This window comes from Taeniopygia guttata, chromosome 1A (assembly GCF_048771995.1).
Source record: "Taeniopygia guttata chromosome 1A, bTaeGut7.mat, whole genome shotgun sequence".
Taxonomy (NCBI): domain Eukaryota; kingdom Metazoa; phylum Chordata; class Aves; order Passeriformes; family Estrildidae; genus Taeniopygia; species Taeniopygia guttata.
This window is the reverse complement of record NC_133025.1, coordinates 70,272,466-70,297,386: the sequence shown is the minus strand read 5'-3', so window position 1 is coordinate 70,297,386 and position 24,921 is coordinate 70,272,466. Positions and strand designations below refer to the sequence as shown.

Here is a 24,921-nt window from a genome sequence, read left to right as displayed (position 1 = left end):
TTCTCTAGCAAAGACTGAGATCAACTAAGCCTCTCCCACAAAAGTGCCAACAGCACTGCAGTGCCCCAGTGCCCCAAACCTGCATCCCACCCATACAGGAACAAGACACTCCCCTGAGCCTTGGCCCTGGGCAGCAGCAGGTTTCCCTCAGCTGAGGTCTGCTGGAGATCAGGGAGAGGGCTCCACACCCACCTGTGTTCCACTCGTGGTCACAGCTGCCCCAGGGGAGGTCAATGGTGAACGAACTGAAGAGATAAAACAAGGCCCAGGCCAGGACAATGATGTAGTAGAAGTTCAGCAGTATGACGATGACCTGTGAGGCGTAGCCAATTCCTGCAGAAAGCGAGCCCCAAAGGCAGGTGACCCACATGCCAGGGGACAGGAGCAGGATTCCCTTTGGGAGCTGCTCACCCCGTGTTTGCACCTGCTGCTCTGCATTTTGAGTGCGCTGCTGGGTCCATGTCAGTGGGGTAAGCACCAGAGCCACCGGCCCCTCCCCAAATTCCACTGTGCCACATCAGTGGGCATCCAGCCAGGGGCCCCCAGGCAAACTTCTGCCTGCTGCCCTGCCACTGCTTTCCCTGGTGAAAGGGTGGCAATGGGAGGGACGCTGGGCAGGGGGTGGGCAGGTTATGGTTGGAACACCACCCAAAGGGGCAGAAACAATGGTATGGCAGCTGCTGAGTTACATCTCTTCTAACAAAATTCATTTTTTAATAATTGTCACTTTCCCTTTTCATTTTTATTTGGGAAGCTCTTTTATTAACCCTGCACACCTTCTCTGGGAGGCGTTGGAGAAGCATCTAAGGGTTTTGGCACGTAAGGAGGAGGCAACAGTGACTTTCAGAGAAATCAAAGAAAGTGGCTTGAGGCTGGATAACTGTGATGAAACTGTGCTAGAAACAGAGGATCTGACTACTGACAATCATTAAGAGAGCTGACACCTTCACCAGTAAGGTTTTATATGACCTGCAAACTCACAGAGATGACAGAGCATCAATTTAAGAAAAAAAGCAAAGCAGCAGCATGCTTTAGGTTCCTCATAATCACCAGAAGCATTTTTCCCATTTACCTCTTAAAGGATAACCTTGTTTGGGCACAAAGCTCCTTGCCAAAACTGTGGCCATGAAGAAGAAAACCAGGATGCAATGTAACAGTGAGAACTGTTTGGTGAAGGTGATCCATTTTTCCAGCAGGATTTTGGAAAGGGGGCAGCCAGTGGCCCTCTCAGGCAGGTGGGCAGGAGATGTGTGGAGGTGCATAACAATCCAGGCTGTGGGGAGACACATCTCTGCTCATCCCCTCAGGGTCTCCCCACCTCACCATGCCCTCCCAGCTCCCTCCACTCACCTTCAAAGAGGGGGCAGATCCTGCGCCAGGCTGTCACCCCTCCCTGGCTCGTGTACTGCCCCAGCGCTGTCTCCAGGAAGAACACTGGGATCCCACAGGTGAAGAGGAAGATGAGGTAGGGGATGAAGAAAGCACCTGGCAGATTCAAGTGGCAGATAGAAAAATAAGCCCCATGAGGGGACTGAGGTCAGACTGTCTCTAGCCAGTCACCAGGCAGGTTCCTCCTGAGTGGGACAGCCTTGGAGGGATGGCAGTTGTGGAGATTGGAAGATCACAGACAAGATGCAAGGGAAAAAAATATTTCCTCACATTTCATCTTCTGGACTGATATGATTATATGAACAATTCAAAAAGTACAATGAATGGAGAAGAAAGTTGTGAATAGCTGTATAGAAATACAGAAGAACACTCTGCTGTGAAGACATTCTAAATTTAATCAGGTTTATTGCTCCTTTCACATTGCGTATTGTGACTGAATAAGCTGACAAACCCGTGGATGCCAATACCAGGCTCCGAGGAGCACACAAAGACTGACACTTTTGCCCAGTTTGTGGGGTTGCTCAATCATTTTCTTGGCAAAAAGCAGCAGACATGCAAAGGAAGAGCAAGTAATGCAGGAAAGTATGCACCTCACAGCAGCAGCCAGGGCTGCCCTCCTGTTCCAGCCCTGTCACAGAACAGGCAGGAAGAGATTAAATGTTTCAGGCTTTTGATTACCTCAGGCTAATGTTAATTGCAGTAATGGCCTTTACCCCACAGAGCATAGGAGACAGCCCCACAAGATGGTGCATGCACATCATGTGCCACTGGAGCTGCTCAAGCTGTGCTGAAAGGCAGGGACACAGGTCAGGAAAGAGGTAGACTCAAGCAGAGAGCAGCATCTTGGCTGTGGTAGGCTCAGAGGGCATGCAGGGTCAGAGGTAGCAACCCAGCCAAGCACTAATTGTGGTTTCCATGCCTTTTCCCTGCCTGTGTGATGCTAACTTGCTTTGGGCTCAGCTCGGTGGGGGTGTATGGGAAATAATAATCCTGGTGCACGAGAGAACTCAAAACCCAGGAGATTTCATTAAGAAGCTTAGGTAGCATGCAGGGGCTGGGAAAGGGAAGGGGCACTTTGGGGGCTGGCTGGGATTCCCACCCTGTGCTCATCTCAGCTGGGTGCAGAGCCACAGCACCTGCTTCTTGGGAAAAAAAAAAAAAAAGCATGAGCAAAATAGACAAGAAAAGCACCCTGGCAGCTCCCTGTGAACAAAGAGGAGTTGAAAGGGGTGCTGGCTTAATGGTTTGACTCCATGATCTTAGAGGCCTTTTCTAATCTCAGTGATTCTGTGATACCTGGCAGTACTGCAGGAACAATGCACATCTGCCCATATACTGTAAACAAAAATTGGGGAAGGCAAACGGCAGGGGAAATGGTTGTCTTAACACCATCCCTTCAACTCCCAACTTGTACAAAATCATATCATCACGAAAGTCAAGCCTGTTTCCAAGAAAGATGGTTGTCATATAAAAGTCTGTATTTAACTAAACTCCAGGAGAGGTCTCTGAGGCAGCAAGACAAGCTTTCCAGCCCAGTTTTCCCTTATTTGCAGCCTGCAGTCTGGCCTGTCCCCTAACCTGTGATTATTGCAAGTTTCAGGAGGTCCTGACATGTAGGCTGTAAAATAGCACAGAATTATGGTGGAGAGAAAAAAATTTGTAGAGACATGTCTCTGCAATCTGCCCTAATCCCCTCACATCCCAGGTGGGGAGATTGGTGTGCTGAGATCTGAGCAACCAGCCTCAGAGAGAGCTGACTTAGAGAATGAATCCTGAGCACTTTGTCATTAATACCATCAGTATTATTTAGCTAAAAATATATGATAAAGACACTTATGCTAGCTCTGTATAAACTTGTGTAGTTATCTGCAAGAAATGTATAATTTTAAGCAACTTTCCCAACTGTCATGAACAGAGGCTTGTTTGTAGGGTATTTTAGGGGAAAACTTTCCCAGCCAAGGCCTGAGCTCTGGCCAAACCCTCACCCTTGCTGGTAAGGCCATGTGCCATCAGATCCAGGTGTTTCTGTGCTAAAAAATATTGTCAAGTCACTTTGACTTACTGATTTGGGCCTATAAACGCTGAAACAACTTTCAGGATTAATTTGGAGACTTCAGCTACAGGTGGACACACAGTGTAGGATTTCCCCAGTTGCTGGGAAGGGTTCCCCAGGTCCTCACTACGGAACAGGACTCCCCAGTGACTGTGGACTCTGGATGATGGTACAAGTATTTAGGCAATTGCTGATTTACCTTTCCCAGTCCCTATCCTTTCTCTCATCTAGTAATGATTAGGTGCATTACCTTGCTTCCTTTTGCTTGTTGCTAAAGCCGAGTGTGTAGTTTTATTGAATGTATAATTTTATTTTTGTGTTACCTTTATATTCATAGTTGAATAAGGCCATATATATAGGTGTCTATGTTCATTATATTGCCCCCATCAATTGGCAGAGCAGGGGACACAGGCAGAAATTCCTCTATAACCATCCCCAGTGCCCTCCCCATCTCACTTTCAGCAGTGAGGGGCCTTGGGACTGGCAGGTGTGGGGAGCTGGGGAGGGGGTGCAGTGCTGGCAGCCACACCACCAGACAGGCTCCCCTGGTATTTCCCAATCAGTGGGGCCAGCCTGCCCAGGGAGGGCCTGGCCCTGCCACTGCAGGCGAAAGCAAGAGCAAACAAGCACACAAAGAACTTCTTTTACTCTTCTTTGTTGCTTTTCTCTACATAGGACTTTGGTTGCATGTATTGAGCATTAAATATGTAAGGGACTACTCTTCCTTTGTTATGTGAAAATATCCCTAAAGAAAGGGAGAGTGACTGGCTCTTTAAATAACTCAGATTTTGCAGATACCATTTCTTGAAGAGGCTCATATTTAGGCAAAACAGGAGCTGTGAGCAGTTATCACCACTGTCTGCACACAGTTCAGAAGGGAAAGGGAATTATCCAGCAGGGCAGAACTACCTCAGATTGATGGGAGTGCTGGCACAAGAGTTAATGGTTGTAGGCTGGCTGTGATTGATCTGGGGCTGGAAATTAAATGAAGGCCCTGCACTTTATAGAAGAATGGGAGAAGCAAGTGCCTGGACCAGCATTTCTAAAGAAGGCAAAACCTCTGGGAACTTTTAAAATTCAACTTGAGATGTTATAAGGGTTTTGATACAGTGCTGTCTGCAGTAGGCTGGGTTCCATGAGGCATGAGGGAGCCTTGTGTCCTGCACCACCTCATCACACAGCTCTGCCCCAGGAGAAATCTTACAGAAACTGTTTCCTCACCATGCAAGAGTCTCGTGCACCATCCTTGCTCTAACCTCATGGAAAGGGGGCCAGAGATGAAAAATCTGCCTGGGATTTCAAATTCCTCACAGCCTCTAGTGCTTCACAGGACTTTGCTAAAGGCCCATTTCTCCTGGGAAGACAGGCTGCAAAATCCTTTGAGTCTTGCCTCTGCTGCTCACACAGGAGCTCCCCTCTCCCCAGAGCACTCCCTGAACTCTTCCCTGGCACCCAGGGCAAGGGCTGCCTGGACAGGATTCCAGGTTCTGCTCCCATTGATGGAATAGTACCCAAGGAAATTTGCATCAGTGGGACCAGACACAGCTCAATAAGCAGCCAAGAAGCATTTCCCACAGAAAAAGAACATGTGGAAAAATTCTCCTTTTTTAACAGGGAAAGAGACTGCCGGATCACCTGGTAAAAAGAAATAAGCACTGAAGAAAGCACGGCGTGAAAGTAGCTAAACAGTGTTTAATCCTCTTTTATGCCACTGGGATGAAAGCAGTTTAGTGAGGCCCATGAGACCACTGCAAACTCAAGCCAGGGGATTTCAGCCCCGGGTCCTCAGCGCTCACTGCCTGCCAGGTCCCAGCCAAGCGCCACTTCCCCTCTCCCCTGACCTTCTGGAGGGACCAATTAGCAACTAATCACCAGACAGGGAGAGCAGCTCCTCTCTACATGTCTGCGAGCCGAAGATGAGAAAAACTTGGTGTTTTCATTTTTTGAAGTTTTGTCCTTTAAAGGGCAGCCACAAAGTGTGGAAGCCCACAGCAACCCTCCACCTGCACAGCGAGCCCATGTCTGCTGCCAAGGCACAGTACAGCCTGGCCGAGGGGTGGATGGCTGAGCACAGCCTGGGCAGCACTGGAGTGCTCGCACCTCGCTGCCAGCTGCAACACCCTCCTTCCCTGTCTGAGCATCAGCCACACTCCCACAGCCCTTCTGTGGGGATCAGAGGCAGGGGTTCCCCCTCCCACACCTTACAGCTCTGGTAGATGCCAAGGGAATACCATGTGGGGCAGGAGTGGTTTGTACTTCTACCCCAAGGCAGGAGAAATCCCTTCACTGTGCCCTGTCCCTGCCACCTGCCTCCAGGACCCAGCTCTCCACAGACACACACAGGAGCAAGACCTGTGTTCAAGAACTCCTGAGAGTCCCGAGTTCCTACTCACACAGCCTGCAAAGACACTGGGGCCCTGTGGCCTCTCAGACTACTCCCTGCTCGCCCAGCAGGACCCACCATCCGATTTGCACACGGTGCCTGGCGCTCCTCAAGGAAGCGATGCCTGAAGTGAGACACACAGCTCAGAAAGCCAAGCTCTGTCCCGGCTCTTCCAGCCTTCCCTCTGCATACAGCCACCCACTTCACCAGCAGGAGCAGGGGGAAATTCCATCCATCTCAGGGCAACACAGCTACAGTTATCAGAAACCCTGGGATGTTGCCACTGTTATCCATGTCCCGTTGGGTTCAAAACAAGCCCCTGGTTGGGGCCCAGATGGCAGCACCATGTTGGCAGGTTGGTACCTTCTCTTCAGACTTATGAGTTGGGCACAGCTGAGGAGCTGGGTGGGATCATGGAGTGGTGCTGGTGACCAGGTGGCCTTGGCTGCACTTACCTCCACCGTTCTTGTAGCAGAGGTAGGGGAAGCGCCAGACATTTCCCAGGCCGATGATCTCCCCAGCCACGGACAAGACATACTCCAGCTTGTTGTTCCATTGACCACGCTCCAGTGTCTGGTCCTTCTCCTCTTCTTCCTCCTTCTCCTTTTCCATGCCAGGGTGTGTGGGCACCATTTCACCATTGCTGACAGCACCAGGGACTCTGTAATCCATCCCACCTTCAAAAAGAGTTTCCTTCATTAAATTCAGCACAAGCCATGCAAAAATGCAGAAATTTGGACCATGGGAGGCAAGAGAGGTGCAAGGACATGAGCACACACACAACTCAAACTGTTCTTCCCTTTCTCCTCATACAGATTCCTGCTGGTGCTAAGAGTACACATTTACACTAATTTACACGAATGAGTCCAAAACTTGTCCTTGAAAGCCGCTAATAGTTTCATTATTTTAAATTGCCACATCTCAGAACAGTCCTGTCTCTGGCAGCCCATCCCCTAAGCCCAGTGTAACACAGAAGACCCAGCAGCTCAGGCTGGAGCTCCCACTGTGTGAGGTGTAGGAAACAGACTTAGAGCTGGAGGGGGATGACAGCAGGATCAAATACTTGACAAGATATTTTATAAGGGTTTCTCTTCTGTTGCCTTGGCCTGGTTTTACAGACCATGTGATGGATACCATGAAGCACACAGAAGTCCTAGACACAGGAAGAGAACAAATTGGAATGATAGGAAAGCAAGTTTATCTTTTTGATGGCAGCAACTGTTGCTGGCAATCTTCAAGACTACATGAAAAGGTGATTTTCAGAATGGTGCTATCCTTCTAACAGCAGGATAAAGTGTGCAGAAGTTGTTGGCATCTGGGATCTTGCCTTTCTCAAGGTCTGCCCTTCCAAATATCTGCCCATTTCCCCCAAAGCTTCCCACAGTACTGCTCTCAGATCTTTTGGCAACATCTCTAAATACATCTGTGCTAAGAGAAGCTCAGCAGAGAGCAGGTGGGCACCACTCCACTGTCCCACCCTCCCCTAGGTACCCCCAAGAGAACACCATTTGGAAGGATCACGGAGGGTTGAGCCTGTTCCTTCCAGGCAGGATATCCCGCTGGCTGCCAAGTTCTACAGCAAAAAGGGTGAGGATTGTTGTTCTCACCAATCCCCAGTGTCAAAGCTGGGATTGCTGAGGACCTCGTGCCAAGGAGGGCACCTTCTCCCCACAGTGCCACCCTCAAGCCTCCTCCATGCCCTGCCGAGCGTGCTCCCCCAGCCCCAGCCTCACGCTGACATTCATCCCTGCCCAGGAGGGCAAGAAAAGGCACTGGCAGCAAATTACACTCTCCCCTCTCCGGGGAGAACGAAAAAAGAGCAAATCGGCGCTTTCAACCTCTGCCCTCCCCCTACTCAGTCCCTCTATAAAACACCTGGGGACACGAAGAGGGCTAAGAAATACGGGCAAGTGTTTGACAGCCGAAAGGAAGGACTGGGAGGACCCCGCCACACTAGAGAATGATTAAACAGGCAGAAAATGCTCCATGAGCTGCCACCCTGGGCAGCCCCGGCAGGGCGAGGGGCACAGGGGGAGCAGGGCAAGAGCGAGCGGGGCAGCGGTGTTACCTGGCGGACGGCGCTGTCGGGGCGCGGCGAAGGGAGAGGCGAAGGCAGGACCGAAAGGTGCTGGCTATTTAAAGTGTGGAAAGAAAAAATTCAGCGGTGGTGTAATCCTAGACTTCGCCCAACCCACATTCCTTCCCCCACCCCCCCAGGGCTGGACAAAAACCTACACATGACTGATTTCATGGGCAGCGCAGAGGGGCTCGTTCCCCCCGCCGGTGAGAGGGGCTCCGTCCCGGGCTTGGCTCTTGCTCTCCGCCGCCTCTGTCCCTTCCCAAAGGGGACACCACCGCTGCCTGACGGAGTCGAAGCCCCGAGACCTGCTGGGAAGAGGTAAAAGAGTCGAAACATGAATTCCCAGTGAATTCCCTCCCGCTGCTGCTTCTTAGCGGGGAGGTCATGGGCATAGGGCAAGGTCCTGCATCGCAGCCTGACCCAAAATTTCCAGGACTGTGCTGTGGCCAGGAGCAGTGGCAGGCAGCAAAGCTGGAAATAAACCCAGCTAAGCGCTCTGCTGCTTCTTACTAAGGGCCAAAACCAGCCCCATTCAGAAATCTGGCAGGTTGCAAACACTCTTCCCTCACACACAGGGATCTTTGCCGCTGGACTTTTCCAGAAGCAGCACTGCCCCATCCCAGGACACCACTCTGGAAGCTGCAGTGGGAACAGACAATCAAGCAGTAGATTAAAAATTTCATAGCAAGGAGACAACCAGCCCCAGTTATGCACACCCAGCACTGGGCTGTGAAATGAGCAGCTCTTGCTCCAGAAGGAGGTCTTGGGATTACAGCAGGTAATGATGACATTAAGCTCCATGTTTAGAGGCCATAAAAGAGGCAAACAGTACAGGATATTATTCATGGTGGATATGTTACACCTGTGATGGTCCAAGGATGTATGTGAAGCAAGGTTTTAAAAGATTTTTAATACATCTCTTGATAAATATCTGAGGCAAGAGAGAACAGGGAAGAAAATAACTCTTTTGGGGTCAGTGTCCTTGTATGAGGTGTGTAGAGAGGCAGCACAATGTGTACAGGCAGTTTGAGAAGGCAGAAGGAGAACAGCGAGAAAGAACCAGCAAGAACTGTGGTTTCACCACATCAATCTGTGGTAAATCCACACAGCACCAGACCTCCTGCAAGAGAAACAGAAATGGAAGCAATGGAAGAGAGACGGGGAGAGGAAAAGAATTAACTCAACCAAGGAGTGATCAAATATGCAACAACTCCTCATTTCAGGAGCAGATGCCTTGATTGAAAAGAGGGGGACAACAAAGGTCCAGAAGATGAATACGTTATGCACTACATCTTACAATGTAACAACTAATGTCATTTGAAGAAAAATTCAGATTTAAAATAAATGTATATACTTTTTCCTCCCATTGAGCATAATTAATTAAACATGGTACCTGTGGCCATTACCACAGAATATTGTTTGAAAAGGAAACAGGCAAATCCACACAGAGCTGCTCCTGTTCTGCAGCAATTAAACATGGTGGTCCAAATAAAACATCTCTATTCCTCAAATGGAAAAATTATGGGAAAACCAGGAAAGGTTTTCCCATAATTTCTCAGCCAGAAGAGAAATTATGTGATGTAGTGAGAAACAGAAAACATCCCATTTTGTGCAGAAACCATCTCACAGTGAATAGTGCAGCTGTTAAATAGGATAAAAATGCAGGGATTAAAAACAACAGTAAAGATAAATTATATCTTGCCTTGTGCAACAGATTGGTGTAAGAAGAGAAGAGATTGATTAAGGAAATATTTTTATAGATTTTCAAATTATATTTTCAATTTCCAGCTATAGCATTCATCAGCACTACTGCATGAATATCCCTCAGTGAGCACAATTACTGCAGCATACAGATAGCAATAATCCTATCAACAAGATGACAAGTTAATTGGCAGGAGCTAATTATGATAAGAAAATGTGCAATCAATTACAGACTATTTGACTTGCACTCCATGTGATAAGACTGCACTGAACACAACAATAACCCAAAAATGAAAACAAATGTTCAGTGTAAACATAAGCAGTGAGGGGAGATATTAAATCAACAAATGCAAAAGCAAGCTGGAAAATCCTGAGCAAAGAATGTTTAAAGTAAAGCATTATTTTACACATATTCTGGAGTGGACTAAGAAAAAGTCCATATGGTTCTGGGAGATGTTATTTGAAAGACTGATTTTTTTTAAAATTTTTTTTAAACAGAAAATAGAGAAAAAACCAACAATGCCACAAAGGATCAGTTAAGACTACAGAAAATAAAATATACTTTCAGTACATATTTTTGAAATGGCAGAAGGCAAAGAAATTGAGAGGGACTTTAACTGACCCATTAAAGGCAATGAAAAATTTTAAGGGAAAAATGCTAAGGATAAAATCTCAATGTCTAAGATTTTGAGTGTAATTGTATCAAAGGCAAGGGGAAGAATAGGGACAGTCAGAAACAAAGCTTTACCAAACAGGTTTGCAAGAAACAAATAAGAGAAATGGAAAAATGTGCCTCTTAAAAAAAATATTAAAAAGGAAAACCCTAGGTAATATGTATGCTGTAGTAACAAGAAAACAACTTCATCTAGAGATCTACCAAGATACCACCATTGAAAATTATTTGGATAGATACACACACATATATGAATAAGGAGAACACTAGGTAGAGCTTTTGAAGCAGTGTGTGCCACCTGGAATCATGGAAGCTGAACCTCCCTGGGCAGCTGCAGAGCACCTTCTGGTGCTCAGGTGTTGGCAAGTGGCAGCATCTGTCCCACAAGCATCACTCTCATGCCAACCCCCAGGATGGCACAAGGTGGCACTTTGTGGGTGGCCTCCCCTGAGGAGGGTGTGAAATGAGGCTGCCTATTCAGTAATCTCCCTCTGAGGGCTGCTGATGGCACCAGCCAGAGCAGCTGCACTGCTCCCAACCCCATCCTGTCATCCACCATTTATGGGACAGCCCATGCTGGAGCAATGCCTCCAGAGCAGGTCCTGCAGCAGCCTCCAGATCCAGGCAGGCTGCCAAGCACTGAGCAGCTGTGCCAGATGTGCAGCTGGGGCACAGCTGGCTTAGACACTTCTCCCCAACATCGGTTTTAAATAAGAGCAAGAGCTCGGGACCAGGGAGGTCACTGTCAGAGTGCCTTATACCTCAGCCAGGAAAAGAGCTGGAAAATCCTAAAGGCCATTGATTCATGCTGCATTTTGCTCCTATCTTTACCTTAGAACATTTGCCAAGATTTCTGCCTTGATCCCAGTCTTCCACCAGCAGCTGTGGCTGTGCTAGCAGGGAAGTGCTTACAGCCCAAAGAAAGCAAATGTGGAACAAAAGCCTCTGTGGTCCTTTGACTTCGTCTGGGACAGATGTGCATAAGAAGTGGCACCAGCCCACCCCAGGACTGCTGACACTTCATGCTCTGGTAACAATTACAGAACCTACTCCCAGGTCTGGTCTTGTTTCACATTTATGTCCAGCTGAGCAGGGAATAAGTGTTAGATTTCTCTCCTTCAAAGCACCAAGCCACCTCCAGTCACCTGGAAAGGTAGTTCAAACCTAAAAAGAGGAGGGTTTCAAAAGGCACCTACTTAGAGGAATGAGGAGGAGAAAAGAGGAGAGGGAAATGTTTACAGGGAGACAAGCTCAACCTCTTACTACCGTGCAAGCAGCAGCTACTTTAAAGTGAATTATGGCTCAAACCACCAAAGTCTTTTCAGGAGAGTGACCTGGGCACAACTGCTGCTGCTTCACTTTCCCAACACAAAAAACCATCAGCCATACCTGGCCTTTGCTGAGCACTGAGAGTAACTGTGCCCAACACTTCCACCTCCCCCTTTGCTCCCTGTCACTCAGGAGAAAGTGCCCCACGTGTGTTGAGGCAATGCAATCTTGTGAGCCAACTTCCAAGAACACAATTTGCCATTATACCATCTGGGAACCAAAGGCCAGAGCAAATAGGATGCATCTGATAACCACCCTGCTACTGGCCTGTTCAGCCTGAAAATGATGTTTAGCTTAAAGCAACCATGGCTGTAGTGAGCAAAATTGTCACAAATATGCACAGAAAGGAGATAATTAGAGTTTGGCACTGGCTGGCACGTTACAGGAACCTGGAGACTGCTTAGTGGAGAAAGAAGCCCAAGTAAGCACAAAAGATTGACTCCTGCTTGAGCCACTGAACTCCATCCCAGAAAGGCACACACATTTTGAAATTACAGTAGCAGAAGCAAAAGACCAGGGCTTGCAGTTCCTGCATGACAGAAGATCCTGCAGCAGGCTTTCAAACAACCTCATTCAGAGACATCCTCCCTAGTGAATTACTGCTTCCAAATAACAGCTTAAAGAACCAGAATCCTGAGGCTGGAAGAACCCTATCCTCACTGGATAGCTGCAGAGCAGCAGAGGCCTCACTTCTGTGCCCAGGTTTGTGTGTGAGATTCTGTGTGGACACTGTGCTCTGCACACTGGAGATAAACAGGTGACATTTCTGCATGAGCCAGAGCTCAGGGATTGCTTAGATTATGGGCTGGCCTGCTCAGAGTGCTGGAAAACCTGCTCCTGGGGCTACCCCTGCCACAGCCCTGCTCCTCTGCAGGCAGGAGCCACGGGCAGTGCTTCCACAGCGCTTGGTGTGTAGATGACAGTGTGCTGATCTGTCCCTCTCTATGCCCAGGGCAGAGCAGAGGAGGAGATCAGTTGAGACCCAAAGAAAAGTGCCCCTAGACCTGCTTTGGTTGCTGCAGGAATTCCCAGCAGCAGCAGAGCTGCAGATTCCTGTCACCACTCCCTTGGCTATGCCCAGTGCCAGCAGTTTCCCCCCAGACCAGGATGAAAGCAGAAGGTGCTCCTTGGGTGTGCACTTGGCTGTCAGGAGCACCAAACCCAAGACTAAAGCAGGAAGACACGGTATTGCATGCACAATCATGAGTGCAGCAGGCAGATCTACATCTTACCTCTGCTCTGACTCCTTAGTACTCTGTCCCCGTCAAACACTGGCCCTTTGCACACATAAGCAAGGAAAAGAGGCTTTTTGGCTCATACTTTAAAAGTATCCTAATTTCCTTATATGCAAAATAAAAGCACATAAGTATAGATACCTATATATATATTTATAAAATAATAAAACACATTCTAATATAAGCAAGAGCTGAGTAGCAAGCAAAGACTCCTGAGCCTGAAGACTTCAATTTTTTTAGCATCTTCTGCTACTTTCCCCTCAACTCCATCAGGTACCACCAGTTCTCAGGCCTCTTTTCTATTCTCACTTTACCAGCAACTGAACAAACCCTGGCAGGGTAACTGTGGGAATAGGGCCTGAAGGCCTGAACACATTTTAGGGAGAGGGCAGAAGTCACTGCTCTTCCAAAATCTAGTCATGGGCCTTCTTATGTGAAAGTTGATAGTTGCACCAAGAAATTAAATCTTACCAGTTTGAAGTTGCAGCCAAGGAAACAAGTGGAGGACATTTTCATATCAAGAATCATACACCAAAAGGAAATCATAATTCCAGCAGTGGTGTTTAATTGGCCAGAAGTGAGAGGTATTGGATGAGCAGATTGATTAGGTACAGGGTGAACTGAGGGATAGAAAGGCAGCTGTATATTGGGACCACTTACGATCTTTCCTTATGCTCTGCACATCCTACTCCTTGGAGGTGAAGATATAATTGATATAATTCCAAAAGTGCCTGCCTGCAGGAAGAACGACATCAAAGCCATTGATAGGGCAGTGATTTGCATGTCCCTGCATCCTTTCTGTCTGCAAGAGGCATGTTCTGGCAGAAAAAAGGAAAAGCTTTTCTCAGGGCTTAGACAGGACTGTACTTAACTGATTCCTAAAAGAAAGCCTATAATCTGTTTTTAAACAAGCAAGATTTGGGCAGTGATCTCAGAGCACCCATTCATACTTACTTAAACACCCTAAAAAATAAAGAAAAAAGATACTTTATAATTCATGACTGCTGGGCTGGTAGCAACTCAGAACACAAGCTTCCAATCTGGGACTTTTCAATTTACTACTACTGGGTTGGTAACTACTCAGAACACAAAGTTTTCATGCAGGGAAGAATCTAATACTCAGCTAGTCATTGATTGACAGAGTGAAAGGTCTTCAGAAATTTCTCAAAAAACTTTCCATGCAAAAGTTGACAAAGTGAAAACTTGGGCATTCAAAAAATGGTCAAAAAGAAATAAAATTTGAGTTCAGTTTTTCCAGTTTCCAAAAATCAGAATTACAGCAGATTTTTAAAAAAATCCTTGCACTGACAGATGTTCTCTCTTAAAAACATCATAGTCAGCCCTCGTCTGAGCACAAGGAGTGAGTGAGATCCACCAGCTCCTGGCCACCATTCAGCAGCAGCAGTAGTTTGTCTCTTGTTTTGTTTTGCTCTCCTGGTCAGCAGCAGCCCAAGGCAGTGGAGGAGAAAGCAGAGGGACCTGTGCTGCCAGGCTTCTTCTCTAACCTGCTGAGGTCCCTGCAGACAGAGAAAAAGGGCTGCACTCCCCAGCACTCATCCACAGCCCTGGCTCTGCCTGGTGGGGCTCTGAGACATAACATGAGCAAGACCTAGAGCCTTCACTCAGCTTCCCAGGTGGATGGAATGCTGCCTGAAGCAAGACTCACAAGCCTTCACACCATGGCTGATCCCTGTCTACAAGTCATTCCTATTCTGGTAATCAGTTGCAACATATGGCACCAAGTCTCTTTCTGGCTTATTCATTTTTCCTCAAAGAAAGAAAAGGAAAAAAAAAAAAGAAAAAAGTAATTTGCCAGTTTTGATAGCTTAAGGCAATCTTTTCTATTGAATGCCAGAGATTAAGAAGTTCAGCTTCAAAATAGATGCAGCTGATGGTTGCAGAAAGCTAACCCTTCCAGCCAAGAGAGGAGTGGCAGTGGAGCAGGGAAGCAGAGAATGGGCATCCAGGCACGAGGGACAGAGAGTTTAGCAGAGGCACACGGATTTGGTCTGGTTGTGCTGACTCACTACACCCTACACTAAAGGAGAAGGTGCCTCGAGAGCCCTTTGGAGCTCAAAAGGGCAGCTGCTGCTGCTCATGAGCTCCACTCTTTGCCATTTTTGACTATCAAATTCCAAGCCACGTCATCCTTTTGCTGCCATGAATTCAGTGATGCTCAGGGGGCTGACCAGATCAAGAGGTCACATGGAGAAATACACCCAAACACAAGGTATTTCCACCGTGAACATTCATTACTTCCCTTCAGCCAGAGAGGCTCAGAGCGTCACAGCTCTTTTTGACAAGGACACTTCATTCCTGATCCCTGCAAGCTAATGCAGAGGGTTGCAAATCATCTGACAAGTGCTGAGAATGTCATTAAGTCTGTCACAGCCCAAATACAGAGCTTTCATGGTAATGTGTTCAAATGGGAAAATTAACTGAAAACACGTGGAGTCAGTGGAACTTTTAGTTTTGGTGTTCACCATAGCTGGGATCTACAGGAAAAAGGAGACTGGTCTTTAATATTCTGATTTACCTTGAAAGGTTCCTACTACAAGGTTTGAGCTGCAAACCCCCTAGGGCTAGAACAAAACCTGTGGCTTCACAGAAGCAAACCAGGAAACAGCTGTTTTATTGCTGCCCAAATCTGGTCCTGGTGATGCCAATGGACAGTCAGCAGTCCCACAGCTTCTGTGGAGGGAGCCACGCAGCCCTAAGAGGGTGGGAGGTGAGACCTCCCCTGTTGCAAAGGAAAAGCACTTTGGGAGGAGCAAACCAAAAGTCTGCAAAGGGAGTTTGTGCTGATTTCCTTTGGCCTGACTTCCCTGAGAACAGGGGCTGCCCAAGGTGTAATGGAAAGGCCCGGGGGGACAAAAGAAAAAGCACAAGAAACAATCATGTTTCTCTGAGATCACCAGAGCTAAGGAACGGGCATGGAACAGCTGCTGCTTAAGGCAAAGCAAAGTGAGCTCCTTTTTGCAGAAATCTCAGGTGTTGCTTGTCCAGCAGCACCCTTTACAGGGGTCATGCCCACTTTCTGCTACAAACAGGAATCAGACCGATCAGCTTCCTAAAATCACATTATTCAGCAAGGAAAAAAAAAATTCTGTAAGTTATAAGCACTTTTCCTGTGGCTGTGCACTCTTCCATCATTCATTTGTTCATCTCTCTGCATTTTCTAACTGCCCTAAATCCCAGAGTCTGACGATTCCAAGACTATTTGCAGCAGAAGCCAGAGGAAACCAGTGCCATGGTAGGTGGTAAGGCCCAGAAAGTGAGAAACTGGGCTGTGTTCAAACCTTACCAGTAAGATACAAACCTGGTAATGGGTTACACCCGTGGAGCCTCCCCTTTCTGGCAGCAGGTGAGAGCAGCACCATCACACTCATCTGGGGCTGGTCCTCCAGCATCAGGCAGGGTGCTGCCAGTGATTCCACTTCTCCACCAGGTGTTCTCAGCAGCCATTGTCTCTCCCAGAAATGTTTCTAGGCAAAGCTAAAGCATCTACCTCCTGTCTAAGAGACTATGGGGAAAGGAAATAATGGGATGTAGCGCCATCAATACACTGGCAACATCTAGATTAACTAAATTTCCAGACAGAAGTAAACAATGTGGCACTCATTCCACATATCACTAAAACCTGAGCTGTGTCTCAATTCATAGAACTGAGCTGTGTGGGCTCCACAGCTGTCACAGCACAGTGCTTGGGGTTGAGCTGAGCAGGGGCTGCACCAACCTGCAAAGGGATGCAGCTCTTCTTCTGCTGGCCTATCACCCACCCATTCAAAGCAGTGCCAGGCTGGCCAGAGACACCAACCAGCACCCAGGACTGGTGATACACAGACTACCAAAAACTGACCCCTGAAAAGCCACCAAATAAGACACAACACCTCACCTCAGATTAAAACTATTCACTGCAGCAGAGGTTTTGTTTCAAAGCCATTCAGAACACAGCTCCTTACAAACGTTTTTCAGTAAATCCTTGTTACTTTCATTTCCTTTACCTACAACTTAACACTCCCTTGTGCCAAGCCATGCCATTATCCAAAGCTCAATGCTCTCCATGTCTTGCTGTGCAGTTTCCAGCTGCCCCACACATTTACCACCCTCCCAAAGCCGATAAGGGCTGGATTTGTTGCACCTCCCCACTGCCTTGGTGCTCCAAGCAGAGCTCCTGTTTGGTTCAGGCAGGTTGACCCAACACATTCTTACTGACCACAGCTGGAGAGGATGTGAAGGAGTTCCCTGATTTTCCTTCGCATCTAACTGGAGTAAGCCTCAAATGTTGCTTCTAGCAGACCACAGCACTCAACTTCTTACAGCAATTTTAACAGTTATTTCGGGAATGATATTAAGAAACTTCTTCCACCCCTAGGAACACATCTGAACCCTAGGAAAAATAGGAAGATCACATTCTTGATAGACTGTGATGAATCCTCTGTGCATCATGCCCATTCAATGAAGAGGAGAAAGATGATGGAACCAATCCTCCTCAACCCAACATCCACACCCATGAGGGATAACATGACTGGTAATAGTCACCACTATAATCTTAGCCCAATCTCGTTGCCTTCTGTGATGAACTCTATGGACAAGGGGAGAGCAGTAGGTGTTTACCCGGACTTACAGCAAAAACACACTTGGAGGAGAGGATAGACAACCTATAATGGCAGTGAAAAATGGGGTGGAATTCCATGCTCAGGCTTCACCAGTCACCAATTTGAAATCCTGGAGACAGCTGCAAGTGCAATACCTCAGGTGTTTTTTCTTACCCACCTGGGTAGTGGTATAGAGCACACTTAGATGACATCAAACAATGCTGGCAGAGGACTGGAGCAGCAGAGCCCGAAACAGGGGAGGAGGGAACTCCCATTCAGTTGGATCTTTCCTGGCTGAAGTGATGTGCTGATGGAAAATTTAAGTCCTGTATCTGAGAAATTATAAGCCAGAAGACCTGGGGCTAATAGTAGCCAGAATGAAAAGGAGTAAGCAGTATTTGGAGCTATACAGGCCAGCCCTGTAGGAGGCTGCACAGCAAAAGTGTGAGCAGCAGGTTAAAGGAAGTTATTTCCCCCGCTGTATTCAACAGTTTTAAGCTGTACCTAGAGTAACATGTCTAGTTTTGGGCTCCTCAGTACATTGAGCAGCCTGCCCCACAAGGATCAACAAGACTGTCAAAAGGCTACAGCTCATGCCATGGCTCAAGGGAGGCTGAGCTGGATTTGTTCAGCTTGGAAACCAAGGCTGCAGGACCTGCAGTCTACAACTACCTAATGGATGATTAGATACAGAGACAGACTCTGGCAACAGGCACATTACAGCAAGAAAATTTTACACTGAAGATGCTACAAAACCAAATGGGAAATCAGAGAAGTCGTTGAATGCTCATCCCTGGAAATACTCAAAATTTTATTGGACACAACCCTGAAAAATTTCATCTGCTTTTAAAGTCACCACTGCTCTGGTCAGGAGGTCGACCCAGATGACCTCCAGAAGTACCCTCCAACCTAAATTACTCCATGATTCTAAAAACTGAAAAGATCAATGCAAGTTTCACAGTGTGGCTGATATAACACCAGCTGCCTGTTACCTTATGCTGTGTGACTGTGTTTCCATCCCTTCAGATAATTCCCATACTATCAACATTAGGTTGCTGAAGACTCTTAAGTCTTCATTACCAGTGGTCCAGGCTGCACAAGCATTCAGGTACAGATCTATCAAAAGCATAAATCCTAAAGGCAATGGTACTGAAGTTCAGCAGTGACATTTATCTCTGCAAGTAAAGCTGCCAAATTCCAGGCCCTGTTTTTCACAAGAAAAACCTGAAAACACAGTTAGTAGAAGCTATAGTACTCAAGCACTGGCCATTTTCAGCTCCTCACAACAGCTCAGGTAAATCAGGTAAGTTTGACCTTTTGTGTCAGACACATGAAAAGAAATAACAGCAGCAGTGGCAAGTAGCCTTTGTAGACTATAGCATTAAGACATGTACCTTGCTAGATATACGAGCTAATATTTTTTGTGTACTTAGATTTTGTCCCCAAATCATGAGAGAGCTTTCCCACAGCTGTAGCAGACCTGTAAGAACATTTTTATCTTGGCTTTGGCTGGCTTCTCTGCATATGCATTTATAAAAATTCAAACCCTTGGATCTGGAGACAACACCACAGCTGTAGCTTTGGGTTTTTCAACCACTAAACTACAGGTTTTTCCAAAAGTTAACATTTATTCATAAGTTCATACTATCAGCAATCCTTTGATAGGAATTACGCTCTTAAAAAACAAGCTTAAAACAATAAGATGTAAAGCTAATAATGGTCTTCAGTTTATGAACACCTTATCCAAAAGCAGACAATACATCTGTGACCAAAAAAAAGTGTGGCAACCTCCTTCCAATAGTGGAATAGAGGCTCTCCATGTGGCTACATGAAAAGCAACTACTAAAAACGTGAGTTTTGCATATGATTTGCACATTTCTTTCTGTTGTTTGCTCTTTCCTCTGCTTGTTACAAGCAGAATGACCACAGTTGTATTGTAGAGCTGTTTGTTTCCATCTTGCTGTTAACTAGTGCTTGTCAACACTCTGCACCATACCTTCTACACAGAGAAACAGGAACATGCAATGCAGGTTTACTCAAAGACCTCTTTTCCAGTTGATGGTAATTACACACAAGGACTTCATTGCAACAGAGAATGCAGGAATGGTTACGAGGATATGGTCAGTGGCTAACAGGAGATGCTAACCATACTTCCCCTGTTGTGTCACAAATTCTAGGAGTCAAGAAAGAATACAGAACACTGGGATTCTTTAAGAAATCTTGTACTAGTCTAATTCTGGACCGATTAAACATCTGTGACAGATAGTTTTATCCACTCCATATTGGGAAACATTTATGTAGTACCATCAGTTAAAGCTTGAAGGAAAAGTAACAACTGTTTAAATCAGTTTACCAAAACTAAGTGTACATTGAGAAGGAAAAAAAAAAGTAATTGGAGGCAAAAAGAGGGTATGTCTATCTAAAGCATAGACTCCTTCATAAATAAGTAAACAAATAATACTCTTAAATTTGCTAGGGTGCCCTTTCAGCCACATGCTTAACCACAGCTTGCTTTTGCTTCTAACATCACATTAAGTCTTTAAGGAGCAGGAATTAGAAGTCTGTGTCCAATCTGCACTCAAAGCTCCCAAGACTCTGGATCTTCTGTGCTCCATCTTATTTCTTTTCCTTTTGCACACTTCCCTCTTCCCAGGTAGCAGGCACACATAGAAGAAAACAATAAAGTTCTGTCTACCTGAGCTGAGTTGGGTTTTTTTGGATGGATAATTCTGCCAAATAAATAGACTTCCAAATATCAGAGAACAAGAGAAGGGACACAGAACAGTCAATACAGCACACCTTCGTTTTTGTCAATATTTCTTTAAATCCCAATCCAGCTCCTAGTAAGACTGGACACTACTTACAACACTCCTAGAACTGCAGAAGAATGGAAACAATAGGGAGCGAGTGGAGAGGGGGACAAGACAGCCCAGGGGCTGATTTCAGACATTCACATACACAAGGCCAGCATCCACTGGAGTCATTAAGGCCCAGATGCCCCACTAACAGGAACAAACCCAAATACAAAGGTAGCACATGAAATGTATTTACCTATTTAAACACAGGCAGCTGGTCAATCTAGAATGGGGAAGGTAACTGCTAATTCCTTGTACTACAAGGAAGGAATGGAATAAAAAAACCCAAGCCCACGGGCAGGTTTTTGCTTTGTGAACCTCTGTCTGTGCTGCTGGTTAACAGTGGTAAGTATAAAAAAATCAAAGAAAAATAATCTATTTATAGAACAAGTCAGTAGTCTGAGACATTTAGAAAAAAGTAAAAACAAGTCCTTCTTTAAAAATGGATTTACTAAAACAACTGTCACCCAGGATGACCCCAAGCCCTCTGGTCCTCCGGCAAAGCCAGGGGCAACTTCGAACAAGAACTGTTGCTGATTGTACACTGGTACACATCCAGCAAAGCCAGCAGGGAGGGGTTTGCACTGTGAATACTATCTGCAGACTGCTTGCTGGTATCACAGGAGGCCATGCCTGTAGCCTGGTGATACTGGAAAGTTGTGAGTGAAACTTTTCACAGAAGCACGTGTCAGTGTAACCTCTGAGGTAAGTGGGCTGTCTTCTTTCCTTCCCATCCCTGGGTACAGATCTCAGAAGCTGGGCCCTGGGTGCTGTACCTCCTTGCCAGCTCCATCCTGCGCCACACAACTTTAATGTGCAGGAGTGCAGAACTCTAAGCAAAGCCTGGAACAGGAGAGAGCATCCCTGTGGAAAGGGAAGCACTCTGCTCTTCCCAAGTTCTGGTCTAGCTAGACATTATCAATGATTTCTGGCCCTCCTCAGGACGGGAAGATCAGTTGTTTCCCACTGAGGAAAAAAATTTGCCTAGTGGAGTAGTTGGGTTTCTTTTTTGGTAAACAGAACTTTAGCTGATTTTTGCGATTATGAGCTCCTCTGCCCTTTAGCTACAAAAGAAAAATTAAAAGAAATTCATCCACTTGCTCCCACCCTTATAGTGTAGTGTTAGCTGCCTGGATATGGAGGCAATTTCATTCTCCCAAGACATTGCTCTACACACTGGGTAGGCATGGAGAGGCAAAAGATAACTTCCAAAGTCACCTCCTTAGGGTAACCAGGTAGGTCTAAGAGCTCCAGCCTATGCCCACCAGCTCCAGGCCAGCTCCACTGCCAACATGTACTTCTAACACCCTGAAGTGTCTAACAGCCTTGAGTTTGCTCAGTCCTCGAGAGCAACAGCCACACTCAAAGATGGAAACACTCAAGTCAGAGAACACTGGCTGGAGCTCTCATCAGGCAGTGTCTGCATAGATGAGTTGGTGCCTCTGTGCCTTGACGTTCCCGCTGCAGGAAGGAAGCCAGCTACAACCAACGGACCAACTCTGCTGCACGTCTGTACATCCTTGGAAGAAGCTCAGGAGCTACATCAGCTTCAAAACCCTCTCGTTCTGAAGGGTTCCAGTGGTCCATTTCCCCAACAAGGTCTGGGCATTGAGCAGTTGCTAACTCGTCTCCTTGAGCTCTTCCATTGGTAGTTTGTAGCTCAACAAGAAGGGAGGAGGTGAGGCGTGGGCAGGGCTGCTGGGTCCCTGCAGGGGTTTCTTTGCACAGTTTATACAGATGTAATCCTCATTCTCAGCCATCTCTGGAGAGACCCCAACACACACCTGATGGAACCACTCATCACAGCCCCCATCACACTGTACCCAGTCCACCTGCAAGAGAGCACATCAGCAACACACAGCCTGTTACAAGAAAGGACAGACAGGCACAGTTTCTATGAAGAAAATACCTTCTGTTAAACCTAACAGAATGTAAAAGCTCTGGGGCAAAAGTTAGTGCCCCTACAGAGCTTGTTTAAACAAGCTACTTCAGTTTAATGAAAACTAACTCTTCCAACAAACCTTGCCCCTTTTGCATCCTTACACTGCAACAACACAAGAACACTACTGCTCCTGAGGAAGATGATTCAGCTCTGCTAAGACGAAAGGAGATGCGCTAAAACACATTTTAAATGCTCAGGGATGGTTACTTCAGCATCGGTGAGAGTCTCCAAACACACCCTCTTAGACTACATTATCAAACAGCAGCTTTTGTAAATATAAGTCCTAAGTGCCAGAACATTTAAACTACAATACAAACTTTGAGCTGAACCTGCTGTAGAACAATTTGGGAAAGACAAAAAATGAGTTAGAATGTAGGAAGGAAAAAAGATGAATGATCTGATTGCTGTAATTCTTTGAATAAAACTACATGTTAATTGGAGTCAGTGGGCAGAAACTCTGATTTGCAGGGTAAGAAACAGATTCTCCATTTTAATAGCATCTACTGGTACAGCTATAAAAATTGTTACTGCTGTAGTTCTGCTTTCCTCTTACAAGGGAATGTAAAACTGTATCAGAAAAACAATAGTAGTGGCAACCTATTTAAAATGAAGAAACATTATCATCATACAGATTTTACTTTTGTTTGCAGCCAACTACTCCTGAACAAATTTTCCAAAGTGATAAGTAATGGACATCAACAGCTGCAGCTTCAGTCATTACATTCCTGTATCTGCCATTTTTTTACAAGTATGGCATTCACCTGTTCAAGTACAAAAGTACAGACAAAACATTTTGATATCATTTTTGATCATCAGTCTGTGTTAAAAGCTGACAATCATGACAGGCAGTACCACAGAGAGAGGCAGATCAAGTTTCTTTTGTAAAAATCCAATCAGGTCTAAAATAATTGATTATTTAACTCCAACAAGCAAAATGAACCACTGAAGTTTGTAGATCACTCGGCCTGCAACATCACTGTTCACAGAGTGTATGCATGAAATACAGAAAATCTATTTCATTTAGGAACATAACACATCCCACTCCTGCTCAGGAACACAATAAAGCTAGGAACATTTCTTTCTTAATCAAAGAATTAATAATTTGAATCAGCCAATGCATGTTGCACACAGTCAACAGAAAATTGCACAGCTTGAAGAAGTTAAACTTCCTTCCCAACCAAAACAGAGTACCTTTTCCCAGATTCTAATTTTCCATCTTCTCTTTTGAAGTCCCTAAGAAAATCGGGAAGTCCTACAATTTAATCTGCTAAATCCATGTACCTACCCAAGTACTACTCAATCATCTCTCATTTCTAACTACACCACTTTGGTTCCTCATGCTGCTCAACTGAAATATTACCTGGCACAGGGATTCTGACTTAGCACAGAATTGCCTGTGACAGAAGTAAGGGGCAACTCACTTTGTCCTTGCAGGGCCTTTGGCAGTTCTGAGCAGCACACACAGCATTCTCATCATCTGACTCTTCTGCTCCTGACCAGTCGTACTTGGAAGGAATATCCAGAACCTTCTTCTCTCTTTTTTTCTCTGTGCTCTCCTTTGCCAGTTCTACCTTTGCCACTGCCTTCTCTCGCTTCTTCTTCCGCTCCTCTTCCTTAGCCAGTTTCTTTGCCAGCTTGTTCAGCTCCTTTGTCTTATCCATAGTGAGTTTCAGCTTCTTCTTCTTGGGTTTTTCCAGTTTTTTCAGCTCTTTAGATTTTTGCTTCATATCTCCAAAGAACTGCTCTGCTCTCTCCAGTTTTCGTTTCCGCTTCCTCTCAGAAGAGTCCCTCCCTCTCATTTTCAGTGGTTTTTCATCCATGCTGTCATCCTTCACAGAAAAAGATACATCTATTACTCAAAGACAAATTTCCTGCAAACCCAAGGTCTGACAAATGGACTTACCTCTACCTTTACCCTGATATGGCATGAAGAAATCTAGTCAACAACATACTGTTACATATTCTAAACAAATAAAGCACATAACTTCATTTTCATCATACTATAAAAAATTTGTTAAATGTTATCAACTGTGTCGAAGTACAATTAGCCAAAAATACCCAGTGGAAAAAGTAAACTATCAGCAAGTGTAAGAATGTAAAGTAAGCAATAATTGCAACTCCCTTTTCACATTGTTTTTTAATAGAAGTTGAGAAGATTAATCATTTGTCAGGTGCTCTTGCTTATTTTTCATCCCAGGTCAGTCTTGCCTGTAATTATTTTCGAGAGAAAGCAACTGCTGTTTTAGAGATTAGGAAAGAGTAACTGGTGAATTCTTAAAATGTATCAGCAACTCAAGCAAGAAGAGGAAGCAACATCCGTTATTTGAATGGCTTCCAAACTGGCAGACATTGCAAATATCCTGGTGTCATCAAGAGCTCTTAAATAACAGATTCAGATCACAAGTGGGACTTAAAACTGGCCAGCTCTGTCCCTGCAGGTAGCATTTACAGTGACAAGTCCCATTTATACCTGAAGGATTCACTTGTGTAATCTTTTGTACAAACAGGACTGACTTGATTTCAGTCAATGCAGCTATATACTTTAACCTTAATTATTAATAGATTAAGAACATACTATAAACCAGTAAAGAGACTGTTTACTGTGCATTACTTAATATAGCTACTCCACCCAAAACCAAATCCTCTCCAGATTATTTCACAGAAGTCTACTTATTTTGTATGT

The 24,921-nt window shown here is 45.7% G+C and overlaps 2 protein-coding genes across 5 annotated transcripts in view; both read right to left on the bottom strand.

The window, feature by feature from the left end:
- LOC100224093 (sodium- and chloride-dependent GABA transporter 2) overlaps window positions 1-18,896 on the bottom strand; it is a 40,551-nt gene extending 21,655 nt beyond the window's left edge. Inside the window, exons 1-7 of one of the 3 annotated variants that reach the window (XM_041713717.2) lie at window positions 16,163-18,896; window positions 8,061-8,213; window positions 7,894-7,957; window positions 6,281-6,502; window positions 1,351-1,485; window positions 1,073-1,273; window positions 193-333 (exon numbers count right to left, since the gene is read on the bottom strand). In XM_041713717.2, the coding sequence (XP_041569651.1) occupies window positions 193-333; window positions 1,073-1,273; window positions 1,351-1,485; window positions 6,281-6,497 (694 nt within the window). In that variant the 5' untranslated portion in view covers window positions 6,498-6,502; window positions 7,894-7,957; window positions 8,061-8,213; window positions 16,163-18,896. Of the gene's footprint in view, window positions 1-192; window positions 334-1,072; window positions 1,274-1,350; window positions 1,486-6,280; window positions 6,503-7,893; window positions 8,021-8,060; window positions 8,214-16,162 lie in introns of those variants that run through there. The other 2 variants (XM_030263648.4, XM_072923910.1) reach the window with 2 other exon arrangements.
- A 153-nt stretch (window positions 18,897-19,049) lies between these two features.
- Window positions 19,050-24,921, bottom strand: part of KDM5A (lysine demethylase 5A) — a 48,720-nt gene continuing 42,848 nt past the window's right edge. For both annotated transcript variants that reach the window (XM_030263644.4, XM_012569353.5), the window contains exons 27-28: window positions 23,660-24,067; window positions 19,050-22,128 (exon numbers count right to left, since the gene is read on the bottom strand). In XM_030263644.4, the coding sequence (XP_030119504.1) occupies window positions 21,916-22,128; window positions 23,660-24,067 (621 nt within the window). In that variant the 3' untranslated portion in view covers window positions 19,050-21,915. The remainder of the gene's footprint in view (window positions 22,129-23,659; window positions 24,068-24,921) is intronic.